Here is a 17173-nt window from a genome sequence, read left to right as displayed (position 1 = left end):
GCAGTTAAAGTACTTAGCACGACACGCACCAGCCCATTTCAAGTTCTCGGCCAATGAGGCTGTTATTCCAATCCCTGCTCTGCCACTTTTGAAAAGTTCATTTGTTTTTCTGCAGCCCAGTTTTCTTCATCTGTATAAAGAGGATAAACAGGGTGGTTTATGGGGAAAATACACCTAAGATAATTTATGGACTATTGTTAGTAGTATCAGAACGCTGTTTCATCAATTATAAAAGATGTTGCACAACAATGCAAGATATGGCTCGTGGGGAACCTTATGGGAATCCTATAGGTGATGCATGATTGCTTTGTAAACTCATAATTTCTCCAATAAAAAATACGTATTAAAAAATAAAGATAAATAAATAAGGACTTGTACACAGACCACTATACAACAATGCCAATAGAAATCTAAGAAGGCTTAAGTAAATGGAGACTATTCCATACTCATTAAAAATTTAAAAAGAGGGTACTAAAGGGGTACCAAAGTCACAGAGTCTTTACGGGGCAAGACAAAGAACAGGCTGTTATTTCTGCTCATCCCCCACCTCTCCCACTCCCTCTTTTCTTTTCTCTCTCCCTTCAGAATATCTCCCAGTGCCTCCCCACTCCAGAATGCTGACAGATGAGACACAGCTGGGTGCGTGCCTGTGCACCAGGAGCTGCTGTGGCCAAAATACCCAGAGGCCATATCTGGAAGTCCCTCTTGGGTTTCAAAAAGCAGTCATCGCCCCTCCCTCCGAAAAGCGCTTCTGTACTGGATGTGATTATTCCTCTTGGGAGCCCTGACCGAGGAGGAAAGTGTCAGGGCTCAGCGCCCCTGCGGAGTCAGCACCACTCAGCAGCGTAGTGCAGGGACTTCTTCCCTCCTGCGTTGGGAGAAAGGCAGAGCTGTCACCTGGACCACGCGCGCCGACTCCCTGCCTTTCTCTTCCCCTTGCTCCCTCCAGCCTCTCCTTAGGCCCAGCCCACCCCGACCTCCTGCCTCTGCAGGTCCAAGTCCATCTCCTCTCCTCCCCGACAGCAGGCCTGGGAGCTCCGCTCACGAGCTGATGTTGTCACAGGGTACCCGAGTAGGGCACTGTGTGTGCCCCATACCTGGGCGCAGGTGTTGCTTGTACATAGTAGGTATACTAGAATCCGTCTTTCTCAATTTATATTGTTTCCCGCTTATTTTGGAAAAGAATTTGAGAAACTCAACGAGGCCATTTCAGACACTAATTTTAAAGGCAGGTGCAATCTGTAACCACTGCACCACTCTTCTCCTCTTTATGAGAAACACCGTATCTCATCCTCTGTCTCTGCTTTCCTCATTCCTTTTAATCTTTCCTTATTTTAAATTCTCTGCAGCCTACAGAGATGTAAAGCAGCTCACTAGGCTCCTGGCACAAGGAGGCCAGCTCACTTACGGGGCTCCATCCTCCTCACCCCCTTTATTTGAAGTGCAGCCCTGGATATTCCTCAGCATCTTGCAGGGCTAGAGAGCCTGTGGGCCTCTTGTGGAGAGAGATGGACGGCACTTTTCTTTTTAAAGAAAGAAAGGCTCCCCCTCTCCTTCCCGCAATCGCCATCCTAGCTTTCTTCCCCAGGGGAAAGGGCTCCAGGACTGCAAAGTGATCAAGAGGAGAGTCCTGACTCAGAGGAGGTGCCGGCGCCACTCACGAGTCATGTACTGCATCTTCCTCCATCTGCGAGGAATAAATGGCGAGGAGCTGCAGCAGGGTGGGCAGCGTGGCCGCGAAGGCCGCCGCCCAGGGCTCGGTGCTCCGGAAGAAGGGGTCTGCCAGGGGGAAAGGGCGGGGGTCCTCGAAGCCTCGCCCCTCCTCCCTCCGGGCCGGGAGTCCACGGTTATCCACAGGTGACCTGGGCCGCCTTTTCCTGAGGTCTGGGAGCGCTGGGGACCAGGCGCCCGGGAAACTGGCACAACCTGCGGCCCCCATGGAATGAGCTCCTCGAGCATCAGACAGTTTTCTGATTTAACTTTTCAAATACTGAACTCATTTACATGGTTCAAATCACAGAAAAATAGCCAAAGTCGTCCAATTCCTCCATCTACCCAGCCTTTCCCCTCCCCACTTAGTAGCTTGTTATTAGTTGGTGTGGGGAACTCTGGAGCCAGGAGGGCAACGATTTAAATTCTGGCTCCTGGCTGAGGATGTGTGACTCTAGACTAGTTACTTAGCCTCTCTGTTCCGCAGGCATACTCATCTGTAAAATGGGAGTGGTAATAACACCTATCTCAGGGAGTCAGAGGGATTAAACATTTATGATACCTAAAGCCTCTTTAAAGAAAAAAAGTAAAATGTAATCTACAACAACAACAAATCACTGTTTGTAAAGTGCCTGGCACACAGTGAGTGCCATCCAAGGGTTCGTTACATATAAAAATTATAATACCAATCTATATTCTTATTTTTACACCAAAACAGGCTTCTAAATGCTCTGGCCTGAATCTTGCTTCTCCTGTTCATGGCACAGCTCAGGGCTCTCTCCGTGGTGGGACTGTGTGTCCTTCTTCACTGCTGTGTCGTATTCCATGCTGGAAGCCTCTCTTGAGGAACATTTCCACCGTTTCTAACTTTTCACTCTTATCCTCAATAGTATAATAAATAGTCATTTAATGGCTCATTTCATGCAAGTGCCCATGTATTAGTCAGACAAATGCCCAGAAATAGGACTTTAGATCAAGAAACAAGTAGTTTGAATAATCACTGTATTGTCCTCCATGGAGGCTGTACCAATTTATACCAAAAATATGCCAAATTACATCAACAAATGCGTAAGAGGGCCTGCGTCCCCATGTTCTCTGCCATCAGAATATGTTATCAACCTCTTCCCCCTTTTAATTTCATATTTTGCCAATCTCAGGATGGAAAATGTTTTAATATACATTTCTCCAAAGCATGAGATTGAGTGTATTTCTGTTTGAGAGTGAATAATTCATGTTCTTTGCTCATTTTTCTTCTGAGTTGTCGTAAGAGCTTTTCTGTTTTAAGGAGGTTTCCTTCTTTGTTGTGATAGGAGTTGTAATTATTTTTTTGCATTCCGTCCTTTGACATGTTTAAAGATCTGATCTTAACTATTTCAGCTCAATTCCCATTGCCTGCCGCAGTTTCCAGTACACAGGACAGAGGAAACGCCTGTGGCACAACGGTTTTATGGGGGAGAGAAGCGTCCCTGGAGCAAGGAGAAGCCTCAGGTCCTGGAAAGGCCCAAACCAGCAGCTGGGACTCAGCCTCACCTCCTCCTCACAGCAGCCCCAGCTGGCAGAGCACGCCGAGGCTGAGCGGGCACTGCCCTGCTATGGGAACGCGGGCGGGCTTTTCCTGGCCCAGGAGGGAATTTCTGATGCTGCAGGAGAGCCCTCCCCAGAGCCGCCTTTCACCATCACAGACGCGCTCCGCTGCGTACAGGCCCGCGCCATCGGGCGACAGAGGCGCCGCCAGGGCCAGCAGGGCATCTCCCCGGGGGTCCTTCCACTGGACGTGGGGCTGGGGGAACCAGCCGGCCGAGGTGCACTGCACCTGGGTCCCCCCGCCCTCGTGACCCTCCATTTCAATGTGGAGATCAGAGCCCAGCGCTGCGGAGGAAGCACGTGCTGAATTCTTGGGAGCCTTTGGCACCAGGCAGGGCCGCAAGGAGACCCGATGGCTCACTCACAGGAACTCATTCAGAGCGACTGAACTAAGGAGCCCTTCCCCAAAGTGGGAGTGGTGAGGGGAAACGGCACGGGGTACTGCAGCACCCCAGGGCCAACGAGAGCAGAGCAGCCACCCCAAAGCTCCAAGAGAGGAGGAGAGGACGCTCTTCCGAAGCCCCAAGAGGAGAGTCCTGGAGAGGACGCTGCCAGCTCCAGGCACCGCTGCCTCCTTTCTCCCTCCTTCCACCTCCTGCTGGGGCTCCCCATTGACCAAACCCCACCAGAAGCTGCAGGGCAAGGGCGTGCCTGAGAACAGACAAAGGCAGCCTGGCACCCGGGAGCCGGACTGGCACTCACAGCGCTGTTGAACAGGAACATGGTCCCCGAGCATCATGTCCAATGGGGCGCTTTGGCACCTTTACAGATTATCACGAGAACAAGAGCACTGCCCAGCGGTGGCTGAATGTGGAGGTAACCACAGGCCACCAAAGGACGACCACTCATCCTCCCTTCCCGGCTGCGTGGCCGCTGCCTCGCCACCCATCACAGCCTCAGCCTTTCCCTCGCCCTTGTCTTCCTTCCCCCTAGGTGAGATTTACTAAGAGACCCACTCCCAGAATTACCCCCTCCTTCCTGACAGCAGCCCCACTTGTGTGAACCACCCCCCAAAGGCCCTAACACCAGGCCAACACCCTCTTCCTGAGGCCCCCTGGCCCCCCATGATGGGCCTTCTCCCTCAGTGACACCCCTGGCTGGAGAACAGTGATGCAGGCCCCAGTGCACCCCTGAACCAGGACACCGCGCCAACCCCAGGAGGTGGTCTTGTCCCTCTCCGTCTCCTTCCCTGCTTGGACCCCTGCTGGCCACCATGACGGAGTTCTGAGCTTGACCGTGTCGGCTGCAGTAGGACTTCTTCCTGGTGGAAAGCCCAGGTCTCCTTCCTAAGCCCGGGGAGGCAACAGCAGCAGCTCCTCGTGGCTACCAGGAGGCAACGGCGGCAGCTCCTCGTGGCTACCAGGAGGCAATGGCGGCAGCTCCTCGTGGCTACCAGGAGGCAACGGCGGCAGCTCCTCGTGGCTACCAGGAGGGCTGCAGGTGGGTTGAGAGCCCGAAGCCTGTACCCACCCCAGGTCCCACAGGGGAGGGAGCTTATGCAAAAGCCAGGGGCTCACCTGCAACCTTCAGCTCCACCATGGCTTTCTCATAGAAGTTGTCATCTTGGAAATAACACAGGTAGTGTCCACTGTCAGAGACTCTGACATTGGAAATCCGGAGAGCGACCTTCCTTTCGGCGACGCTGTCTCTTAAAATCACCATCCTTCCTCGAAACTCATTGGCCTGTTTGGCTTCCGCCTCCCTTCCCCCTGGGTATGGGTCCACCACCTGCCTGAGCCTGGACTTCACCCACCGCAGCTCCATGCTGTCTGAGCTCATCTTCGGGGACAGGTGACAGGGCAGCTTGGCGTCCTCACCCACCATGGCCACGATGGCCTCAGGGGCTCCAATCACAGCAAACTGAGCTCCGCAGCAAAAGGGGGACGTGCCATTAGAGGGGGCTGGAGCTGGGGCTGCCAGGGCACAAAACGCCCTAATGACATGGCCCAATCAAAGTTCTAATCATAACTTAATCATGCCCAGGTGCAGATAAGATTACAAACATAATCCAATGTCTATTTTTGGAATTCATAACTATGTCAAACTGCTACACATGAGAAGGGATGCCTGAGGAGGGGTCAGGGGCAAGGTCAACTCTCCCTCAGGTCCCTCCTCTTCTTGATACCATATTTTCCGTTGGGTCCTGGATGCCACCCGCTCCTCGTGTTCTTCTCCTTCTGCTGGTCACCCTTTCTTAGTCTCCTTTGCTGGACGCCCTTTTCCCAACCTCTGAATGTTGGAGGGTCCTGAGAGTTCAGTACCTTAAGCCTTTGCTTTTTTCTATCTGCACACTCTCCCTAAGGAAACCCTTCCCATTCCGTGATTTAAAATGCCCTGCTTGCATACATAGCTCCCAAGGGACCAGCTCCAGTGTCTTCCAGGTCCCCAGATCCATGCATTCAATTGCCTATGTGACACCAGTCCAAAACAGAATTCTTAATCTCTAGAAATTCCATACCATTCACCCAGGTTCTTAGGCCAAAGACTCTGGAAAGACCTATGGAAAAAGACCATCAGCAGGTCTTTTTCAACTCTCTCTTCAAAGTATAACCCAATTCCAGCAGCCAATCTTCACGGTCTCCATCAAATCCACCATGACATCTTGCCTGGACTCCTGTCGTAATGTCCTCACTGGCTCCCTTACTTCCCCTCTTGTCTCCCCATAGTCTGTTCTCAACACAGCAGCAGCCAAAGTCCTACCTTTTAAAAACAAAACTCATGATATCCCTCCCAAGCCCAAAAGTGCCCCATGGTTTCCATCACAATCATTGCCATGCCCTGGAATAGCTTCCATGATGGGGCCATGGCTTGTCTTTCAGACCACTTCTCCCACTCCCACTGCCCCTCCAGCCACCTAGCCCTCTTTCCAGTTCCTCAGTCTCCATCCTTCGCACCTTGGGACCTTTGCATCCACCCCCACCCCCTGCCTGGAACAGGGCAAACTCTGGGGTCTTTACATGCTGATTCTCTCCCATCCATTGTCTTGACGTAAATGCCACCTTCCATGACCTCCCTCCCATAACAAGTCTTCCCCATTCATTCCCTGTGTCTGCACCCCATTAGCCTTCTCCATAGCCTAGCACTTGAAAGGCATTTAGAACCTATGTATTGCATAAATGACGCAATAACAAAAGAGAAGTAATAAATCACAGAGTATTATTTGAACCAGGGCAATGGCAGGGAGCATAGAAGATGGATTTCAGGGTCCTTCAGAAGGAAGAAATGACAGAATTTGCTGATTTTTGTGGGATAAAAAAGGAGGAGTCCTGGATGAATGAAATCATTACTTGGGCAGTTGTGTAGATAAAGGTGCTGTTAAGAAAGATAGCAGGGAAAGAAGAAACGTGTATTGGAGAGGTGGGGAGTGTGCTGAACCTAGCCTGGTCCAAGGTGCCTGTGGGCCAACCTGTGGGACACATTTAGCAGTAGGTGGGCCTGGAGCTTGGGAAAGAAACCTTGAGCTAGGAACGTGGGCATGCTCTGCATGTGGGCTGCCCAAGGAGCACATGTAGAGTGAGAGGTAGACCACGGAACCCCTGGGAACACCACATTTAGTGATGGACAAGGAAGAGTCAGCATCCCTGGAGGGAGAATTGATCAGCTGTGTGACCTTGAGCAAGTTACCTGAAATTTCTGGATGTTCTTTTGTGGATTATAAGAATGAAGGACTGGAGTAGTTCTGTTCAAAACTGAATGATCAGGGAAGGAAGCGTGGCCTACTGGTTAAGAGAGCAGGCTCTGGGGCCTGACTCCCTGCCTGTGTGATTTGGAGCAAAGCTTTGGGGATTACTTTCCTCCACTGTAAATGGGCATAACAACAGCACCTTCCTTCTAGGCTGCTGCACCAGTAACTGGGGGACAGCATGGAAAGCCTTGGACCAATGACTGGCACATGGTAGTAGCTGATAGTAAACTATTTAAAAAGTCAGTCTACAAGATTTATTTATTCTTCCTTTTCAGAGTCTTCCATGGGGGAACCAATGATGAAGTGGTACTTGTGCTCCAAGTGGAGAGGAACTTAGGGGGTCAGTCTCCAAATCTCCTCTAAGAAGCACATAACCCATTTGAGATGGAACGTCCATTGAATGGACTGGTACCCTTAAGCTTAGTACAGAAAATATTCAGGAGGAGGGAAAAACCCTAGAGAAAATGGGTAGGAAGGGCTTAGGAAGCAAAAAAAAGGAAGGGCTAAATGTCTGGAAAAGGCAAAGGCACAGGAGCTCACGGGCTGGGGCAGCATGAGCTCTCGATGCTCTGGGATCTCCCTGGGCCACCCCACCAGGATACTACTTGGAAGCAAGAGGGATGGGCACTAAGATCTTTCCTCAGGGGACTTGGGCCTGAGACTGTGGAGAGCAACCCACAGGCTTGGGCTGCTCTCCAATCTGCAACAGCAGCAACTACATAGAGGTGACTGCTCTTTGGCTGGAGCCACAAGAAACAAGGGCTTCACGGCCCTTTCTGCATCCTTGGTGTCCTCTTCACTCGTTTCCAGCCTTGCCAGTTGCATTGCCACCGCCCAAGTGTAGATTCCAGGGAGAGGGAGGCCAGAGGAAATGGGCTCTTCGGTTTCTCCTCCTTGATCCCAAAACACAGCTTTGGACTGCATCAGTCCTCCTCCTCCAAACTGGGTGTCATCTGTCCCTCAGCAGCTGATGGTACTCATATATGCGGACGCTTGTGGAGCCAGCACACAGGGCACAGCCCTGGACAGGACAGAAGTGGTCGAGGTCCACCTCTCGCCTCCTGTGCCCCTGATCTGCTCACTCTCATGTCCACGTGCTCAAGTCTGTCGTCTCCTGCCTCTTTCCCAAGACCTGGTGCAGTGCCCTGCGCAGCCAGTGCCTGGAGATCTGCATTTTCCTTCTAGTCAACCCAGCAGGGAGCATCCATTCCTCATGGTGGTGATGTCACCTCTTCCAACATCAGGAACTCTGAGGGACGCAAGTTTTCTCATGGCTTTATCTGTGCAGCACCTATTTTCTTCCAGGCACTATGGCTACAGGGCCCTGCTCACCGCTCTCCTTGACCTCCATATGTTGTCCTCCACAACTCGCTATGCGCGGAACCTGGAGCAGGGTAATTCATCAATGTCCCTGCTTCTGCATCTGTAAGGTGGGCAGGAGACCAGCACCTGCTCCAGAAGGTGTGTGGGGAGAACCAAGCACAGCTTCTGCACATATTAACCCTCAGTGAATGTGCTGGCTGTGGAGCTGGGGTTTTCCCCATGGGTGAAGGGGAAACCTGACAAGTTTGGCATGAGAATACGTGCACACTGGAACTAGCAATGGGGCAGGAAAGAGGGGAGCACGGGCACGTTTAGATTGTGTTCTCTGGCATGGTACCCCCCAGTGGTACTCGATGATGAGACAGATGGTGGGAGGAAGGGGCCAGGTGGAAAACTATTGTGACACTCTGGGCTGAAATGATGAGGGAATGAAGCCAGGACCCGGCCTTGGGGATGGGAAGAGCTGCAGACTCGGATACTAACCTAGAACCTACTATGTGGTTGTCACTGCTCTAGGGCCTCACCTGTATTAACACAGCATGCAGCACAAAATGAGGAGGTGCATTTAGTCTGGAACTGGATTCTGGAGAGGATAAAGAGCTCATCCAGGGCCACACAAAGGGTTACTGGCTGAGCTGGAACTCGAGCCCAGGCAGTCTCCTTTCAGAGTCTCTATTCTAACCACCAAGTGGCACTGCTTTAAGTGAAGTCAAGCAGCAGCACTGGGCGATTAGACTGATGTGGAGGCTATGGGAAGAATGAGATGAGTTGGAAGTGACTTTTCAGTGGTTCATTCACTCGGTCAGTGCTCGCAGGTTAGTTTTGGGGACACTGTCTCTGTGGTCTCTAATGGGAAATCATCCCACAGGCATGTTGGGGAGTTTAGGGAGTGGATGGCTGGGGACAGAAACCTGGCGCTGGAGGCAGTTTACAGCCTGAAAGTGCACTGAACCCCAAGGAAGAGCATGGGGTGAGGAGAGAGCTCGGGCATGGGGCTCGGGGCACACCCAGAAGGGCTAGACTTAAAGGAGCCCCTGGAAAGAACCAAGGGGGCCCTGGAGATTGAACAGGGAAGCCCTCCTTAAGGGGGCCCATGAAGAGAGCACAGAGAAGGGTGCTGCCCCCGTGCTGGGAGGCAGGGGCGCGGTTCATGTGTGTAAAGGCAGGGGTCAGTCGTCACAGCAGACAGGGGAGCGGAGGAAGGTCCTACCAGTGTAAGGAAAGGAAGGAATTCTGCCAACAGCCTGAGCGCGCTTGGCCAGGGCTTCTTGCCCAGGTGGGACCACAGCCCGTGGACCTGTTGAGAGAGGTTTAATTATTTACACATGAAAAGGCCAGGACTCAGTAATAATTTTGGGAAGGAAAAAGGAATTTATTTAAGGTCGGCCGGGCTCAGAGATTTTCATTCAATATACGAGCCCCAATCAAGATTTTCGGGTTCCTTTTATACATAGGAAGAGCTAAAGGGTCTTTTGTTTCAGTGCTCAATAAGTTTGAATTAACAAATATTTCTCACGTTATAGGTAAGCTTTTAGCCTGGACTTCATACATTCTAGGTAAGCTTTTGTCACATTTGGTTTGTACTTTCCCTGAATATTTAAAGTTTATAGAGTTTGCATTGCTAAACTGTTTTTCCGGGACTGGAGCTATTGTCATGGTCACCAAGGGCAGGGCTGCAGCTCTCACTGTCCCACACGCACAGCTCAGGACACACACAGCTCAGGTGATCTATGAAGATATGAACAGTCCCCCACCCATAGCCTGTATCCGACACCCTGACCACAGCCTGAGCCTGAAAAGGACCCAGCTGAGCTCCGCCCAGTCTTGTGGCCGCCAGAAACTGAGATGACCAACGGGCCCTGTGTAAGCCACTGGGCTGCAGCCCAGCAACAAGAGATACCCGAGGCAGAGGGGGCGGGCAAGGGACCAGTGGGGAAGACGAGGAGCCTGAAGGCCCAAAAGCTGATCCTACACCTCCAGCCCGCACCTGTCACCTGGCGGCACGCCTGGCGCCCCTAACGCCCACTCTGCCTCTCCACTTGGGTTTCTGATGGGCTCCTTGACCTTAAGGCATCCGACACTGAACTAACGATTCCAGGCCACCTCTACTCTGGCCCCAGAGCCTGCTTCTCTCCCCCTTTCCCCATCTCGGTAAACGGCAACTCCATCTTCCTAATTTCTTAGGCCTAAAACCTTGGAGTCACATATCCATTCCCAAAGCCTCTCCACTCGACCTTCAAGAGAATCGTGGCATCTGCCCACCTCTCAGCGTCAGCACAGCTCCCCCAGGTCTCCTGCCTGGACCTCTACGTAGCTCCCAGCTTCCCTCCATCCTTGCCACCTGCAGGTTAGTCTCAGCTGAGGCTCTGGAGGAACTCTCAGAACATAAGTTAGAGCCAGTCGCTCCTCTGCTCAAAACCCTCTCAAGGCAAAGATGAAGAGAGCACGAAGGCTTTCCAGGTCGTATCAGATCTGAAACCCCTCTGAAATCACCCCCTCCCCTGCTCCCTGGCCCTCCCTGTGCTCTAGCTACCAGACCCTTTGCAACTCTTCAAACAAGCCATGCAGCTTCTGCCTCTGGGCCTTGGCATGCTGTTCCCTGTAATTGAATGCTTTTCCCCCAGGTATTCCTAGAGCTTGCTCCCCACTTCATCACTACCTATTTAAAATGACACTTGCATCTTCCTTACTCTGACTTGTTTCTGTCCTCAGCATTTACCACCATGTGTCCTGCCGTACATGTTACCAGATACAGGAGAGGTAGTCATGTTCTGTGCAGTGGCCGTGAGCCTGAACTAGAAAATGCTGGGCCACTGCTTCTGGCGGACAGACAGGGTTTCGTTCCTGTGAGCCTCTGCTCACATCACATATTCATCAGCTCATTAATACAGAACCTTTTTTTTTAATGGGGCCAATAAAAAGAGTTTATTAAGAAACAGGAAGAGAGACAGCACCCGTTGGTGCAGCGTGCTGCAGGGGGAGGGCAGGGCCCTGGGCAGGCCTCTGAGGACCTTTCCCCTCCACACACACCAAGGAGGGAGCTCAGCTCCCTGCTGTCCTGACTGGCTGCCTTTCTAGCCCACCTGTCAGCTTTCCGGGCCAGTGGGGAGGCCTATCTGTTTGGAGGTATCTGGGGCTTCTTTTGCCCCCCCGAGTTTCAAATGGGACCTCGTGACCAGGGTGCTGGCGGGCTTTTCGGCTAAGCTTAGTTCTCAAGCTGCAGCTGCCCCTCGGGGAGTTCTGGGTGGGGTCTCATGACTGTTCTGACTGGAGACCACCCCCGTTCCTAGACTAACCCACCCCCGCCACCCCGCGGGTGGGAGAGCAGCTGACTCCTCAGCCAGTGCTCCAGAACCTCAGGGCTCAGCCTCAGCTGCCCACCTGCCCCGTGGCGCCTTGGACAGCCCAGGTCCTGGGGCGCTGTGCCCCTTGCTGGAACGCCCTCCTCGGCCTCCCCTGACACCTCTGCTGGGTCGTGCTCAGAGACCCCCCTCCACAGACCTCTCCCCCCAAACTCCTATGACGGCTGCCCTTCCACTCCCGGGCCCGTGGGAGCAGGGCCCACGGCCGCTCCCTGGCAGCTGCTGCCTGTGACAGGCCCTGGGCCAGGCTGCTGGTGCTCAGCCAGTGCACAGGCTTTTGTGTGTGTTCCTGTTTAAAGGCCCCTTACTTAATCTTATCGTTGATTCATTATCATTGAACTCACACCCAATACACCATAACACACATCTGAGCAAAGCTCGCTGCAGCAGTTGGATATGGCTATGGATTCCAAAAATCGATGTTGGATTATGTTTGTAATCTGGTCTGTACCTGGGTATGATTAAATTAGGATTAGGGCTTTGATTGGGCCAAATCATTAGGGCAGTGAGTCCCCACCCCTTGGTGGGTGGGGAGTCACAGATAAAAGGCATGGCAAAGGACAGAGTTGAGGGTTGCTGATGTTGGAGTTTGATGCTGAAGTCTTAAGCTGGAGCCCCAGGAAGTCAGCACTCAAGGGAAAGAGAAGGAAGCCCCAGGAAGAGAGGACCTGAGCCAGGAGAAGAACACAGGAACAGAGACGGCTCCTTAGACACAGCAGAAACCCCAGGGAGACAGAGCCATTCACTGACAGTCTACAGCTAACCTTGTGGAGAGAGGCTAAGTCTAGAGAGCCTCATAGTCTACAGCTGACCTTGTGGAGAAAGCAGAGGAGCTGAGCCCAGAGGAACCTGGGAAGCCTGAAGCCTCACAGACATTGGCAGCCATCTTGCTCCAACATGTGAAAATAGACTTTCTGAGGGAAGTAACTTATGCTTCTGGCCTGGTATCTGTAAGCTCCTACCCCAAATAAATACCCTTTAAAGAACCCAAGCAATTTCTGGTATTTTCCATCAGCACCTCTTTGGCTAATATACACACTTACATCTAATGTCACATCATATCACCTCTGAGAATCCAATAAATTCTTTTTTTTTTTAAGATTAATTTTTAATTTATTTCTCTCCCCTTTCACCCCCCTTTTCAAGTTGTCTGCTCTCTGTGTCCATTCGCTGTGTGTTCTTCTGTGACTACTTCTATCCTTATCAGCAGCACTGTGAATCTGTTTCTTTTGTTTTGTTGTCTTGTGTCACCTCTCGATGTGTGTGGTAGCATTCTTGGGCAGGCTGCAATTTCTTTTGTGCTGGGTGACGCTCCTTACCGCATGCACCCCTTGCATGTGGGGCTCCCCTACGTGGGGGACACTGCTGTGTGGCAGGGCACTCCTTGACTGCATCACACTGCCCTTGGGCCAGCTCACCACATGGGTCAAGGAGGCCCTGCGTTTGAAGTGTGGACCTCCCATGTGGTAGGCTGTCACCCAATCCATTGGGCCAAGTCTGCTTTACCCAATAAATTCTTTATCAAAGCAATTTCAATGACCATTGCATTATTCTCATCATTGGTGCCTGAAGCATTTCACAATTGTGCTCTTCTGTGTTCTCCCTTGGATCTAAAGGTTTTTGGGTTTTGAAACCTTGAAGGTCCTTTCCAATTTTGACAATGCTATAATCATTGTTTTATATTACAGATTTCTAGATGAAGATGATTTCTCACTGGAATTCATCGTAAATCACCTCTAAAGTTTACATCTCCAAGAAAACAAACAAGTAAACTGACATGGTGCCTTTTGCAGAGGATCAAACTCAAACTTCCTCTCTTCTCCTTTTTCTCTTTTCCCCCGTTTTGTTTCCAAAAGAAACGTGTTGTCAGAATGAGAAGTCCAAGGCTTGTTGCAGCTAAAACTAAATGCCCCAGGTGGTGAGAAACTCTGGGGAAGTTTAGGTTTTCTCCCAATTATATTGGAGTTGGCATAGGGTCACTTCTCCTTCCAGTTCCATCCATCTCTGTGCTCTAATCCACACTTTCCTCCCACAGCAAAAATGGTGTCTTCAACTCCACCTGATATTTTCAGAAAACTTTGACCCTTTCTGAGAGGGGAAAAGAAGAATGCAGAGAGTCAGAGATGTTATATGAAGGGCTTCTGAGATAAAGAATGGAATTAAACTATTAGAGTTGATGTTTAAATCTTTCCAAATGGATGAAGGCAACGTAGGAAATGAGAGAATGGGAGGAGGTGAGTGGGGATGGGGAGAGGTGAATTTTAAGGGGGAAATAGCACTTTTCCTCTGGAGTCACAAAACATGACAAAGTGAGGAAAGGACTCTGCCTTCAACTGGAGAGTCTCATGTCTTCCCTTTCTCACCTTCTCAAGATTCATCTGGAATTGCTAAGTGTGCTCAAGGAAGTTTGCTTCCTTGAAGGCCTCTCTCCTTTGTAAACTTTTATTTTTATTAATTGCCAGCTTCTTTGGGGGGCAATTTGGAGAGTAAGATCAGCATCTCTAGGAGGTCTTTCTGAATAAGCAGGAAACTCTGGCCACATGTCACTGCGAGGCAGGTGTCCAAAGGGGGAGCTCTGATGCTGAAGGAACTCAGTATCATTTCCACAATTTAGGTGTCATGGAAGTCTCTACCACCTTTTCCTTGCCAAGAAAGGCCATTCACCCGGGAGGTGTCTCTGATGATCCACCAAGCGGCTCTGTGAACAGGTCTACTTCATCCAGATTTCAGCTCTCTGAGGTGGAGGTCTCCACTGCACCTGGGGCTCTGAGGACCAGCCAGGGCCACCCACACTTTTGAGCTCTCACGTGGACTTCAGGATCAGGGCCCAGGGCAATGGAGAGAGAAGGTGGCCTTATTTCTTTAATAGATTCCTCATAAACATCAAAATGCATAATTGAAGAAAAGGAAGATGCACATACAGCGGGTCTAGGTAAACCACGAGTAGGAGCACCTGGGCATTTAAAATTGGAACTTGGTAGAGCAGGCAGGGTTCAGTGGTTGAGCAACTACTTCCCATGTAAAGGCTTTCAGGAAATTGGGGGGGAGGGAGAGGAAGGTTGTGAGCTGATGCCTACATGGGTGAAATCTATGATAAAGTGGAGGTAAGTATTTGAGCAGTGAAGGGATAAAATGGGGGCACAGAGATACTATTGGGTGGGGATTTGCAGGCTGGAGCGGGGCTAGGGTTGGGAGGACCAAGGAATTGGGGCGAGGGTTGGGGGGAGCACATGAACATGGGAGATTGCTGAGTATGTGGTTGAAACTATAATGTGGCGAAACTCTTTAGAGAATATAAGGAAGGGTTATTTTTTAAAGATGGTGATGGGGGGCATCTGGCACAGGGGCAGGCTTCTAGGGAGTGTGTGAGTGCTCACCTTGTCATACTGTGTTATATCATGGGGTGCAGACCCATATAATTAGTTGGAAGGTGTACCCCCATCCTGGGGATGCCTGATATTCTCAAACAGAGGGAAGGGTGTCTCTCGAGAGCGTTGGTGGCTCCCAATGCAGGAGGACAATCTAGTATGTCAAGCCCTCAGCATTGTGTGGCAAGTATCTATGAATCTGGTCCTTCAAGCAGTGAAGCTTGGTTGTCACTGTGGGCCTTGAGGGGAGGGGGAGAGAGGAATATAAGAGATGGAAGTGGGGTAACTGGGTGGCAGTGGAGGTGTTCCACAAGATCGTGCATGATGGATACAGGACATGTTAAATTTCACCAAAAATTTATAAAAGTGTATAGTCTAAAATGTAAACCATAATGTAACTAAAAATTTAGTAAACTGTATAAGTCTAAAATATAAACCATTTGTAAACCAAAAAGGAACCATGATTAGTAGCTATGTTTCTATATGTACATCAGCTGTGGCAAACATAATATGAACATGTAAAAAGATCATTGGTGGAGAATGAGGAAAATGGTTTGATGTTGGATTTATGGGAGTCCCCTATATTGTATATGTGACTTTACTGTGATCTAAAACTTTTTTGAAGACAAAATTTTAAATTAAAAAAAAAAGGATGTAGACACTGAGGAAAGAATGGAGGAGATTGCCTTGCTACTGTACATACAGGGCAACACCTATTACAGTGATGAAAGTCAAAATATCAAAAACAAAGTTTTGTAATATTTTTCATTTTTAATAACCCAAATTAATTTTTACTTTATTTCAGTTTTTCTAAAATAGTATGTATTCTATTTCTAATCTTGAAACCTATCATTACTATTTCATTTTCCTACTAATTGAATTTGGCAATATATTAGGCTTCATTTTTTTAAGAAGTTTTGGATCACAGAGGGGTTCAACTATGGCAGGGGAGAAACACTGGTGTGGGAAAAATTAAAAATTTAAAAAAAATTGAAACTTGGTGGAGCGGGTGCAGCTCAGTGGTTGAGTGACTACTTCCCACGTACAAGGTTCCCGATTCAATTCCCAGTACCTCCTAAAAAAAAAAAGTACTTCACACACTTCAGCAAAAAATACAGAAGAAGCCATCCTGGGAAACACAGGCCCTGGAATGTCTCCTAAAGGAGGAGTTTACAATTGAGGCGGCCTTTGAGATAGGGCAGGAGCTGGTGGGCAGAAGGGCGGGGCGCTCCTGCAGCCAGTGGGAACAGTGTGACCGGTGCTCTAGACTGGGGAGCTCTGGATATGGGACAGATCCCTTTGGTTGGAAGTGGTACAAGGAGGCTTTGACAAGGAGATGGAGCAATTACTGCTGGGTCTAGTGCCTTCAGTTAGAACAGTTCGAATATTGTTATTGTCCTACCAACAATAAGCCAAAACACACACACACCATAAACAATCCATCGTCTGCCATCTTAACAAATCAGCTATTTGCATATGATCCCAATTCTTTCAAGACTGTGTCCATTTGTGATTGCACTGCTGAAATTTTGGACTTTTAAAAAATGTTTTTCCTACCCAATTTTAAACTTGGATCCTAAATTATCTAAAACCCTAGCATCGCCATTGAAGCCATCATGTTACCTGTCTAATTCAATTCCAGGATCCTTTATCTCAAGTCTCAGAATACGGTGTGGGGACCCATGGGACTCCCTGGTATGTGTTTAGAGAGACACAAGGTCAAAACTATTTCCATAATTATACTAAGACATTATTTGCCATTTTCATTTTCTCATATGCATGCAGTGAAGTTTTCTAGAGCCTACATGACCTGGTATCATCACAGATGGAATGCAGAAGGAGGTATGAGAATCCGGCCTTTTTTATTAAGATAGATCGTAGCTTTGCCACACTTCTCACTAAAATTTAGTTTGCTTTGGAAATAAGTTATTTTCATAAAAATGTTTTTATTAACTTGTAATTGCTTTATTATTATTTTAATATAAATTAATACATTTTTCAAACTTTCTCAGATACAAACAGTAATGTGGACAGACATACCACAAACGCACAAAAAATCTTTGGAGTCCACAATAACTTTTTAAGTTTCAAATGTTTGAAACTGGGGAAAAGATGTAGCTCAGGGGTTGACCACCTACGAG

General features: G+C 49.5%; 1 protein-coding gene across 1 annotated transcript; it reads right to left on the bottom strand.

Annotated features, from left to right (window-relative positions):
- Positions 1-1657: 1657 nt before the first annotated feature.
- LOC105744234 (butyrophilin subfamily 3 member A2-like) lies at positions 1658-5604 on the bottom strand. The gene is given in 5 exon segments (XM_012519354.4): positions 1658-1804; positions 3311-3360; positions 3363-3405; positions 3407-3579; positions 4812-5604. Coding segments are annotated over 5 exon segments (720 nt in total). The 5' UTR covers positions 5119-5604.
- Between the last annotated feature and the right edge of the window lie 11569 nt (positions 5605-17173).

Source organism: Dasypus novemcinctus, chromosome 22 (genome assembly GCF_030445035.2).
Source record: "Dasypus novemcinctus isolate mDasNov1 chromosome 22, mDasNov1.1.hap2, whole genome shotgun sequence".
NCBI classification, from domain to species: Eukaryota; Metazoa; Chordata; class Mammalia; order Cingulata; family Dasypodidae; genus Dasypus; species Dasypus novemcinctus.
Note: the sequence above shows the minus strand (reverse complement) of the source record. Positions and strands in the feature narration are given on the sequence as shown.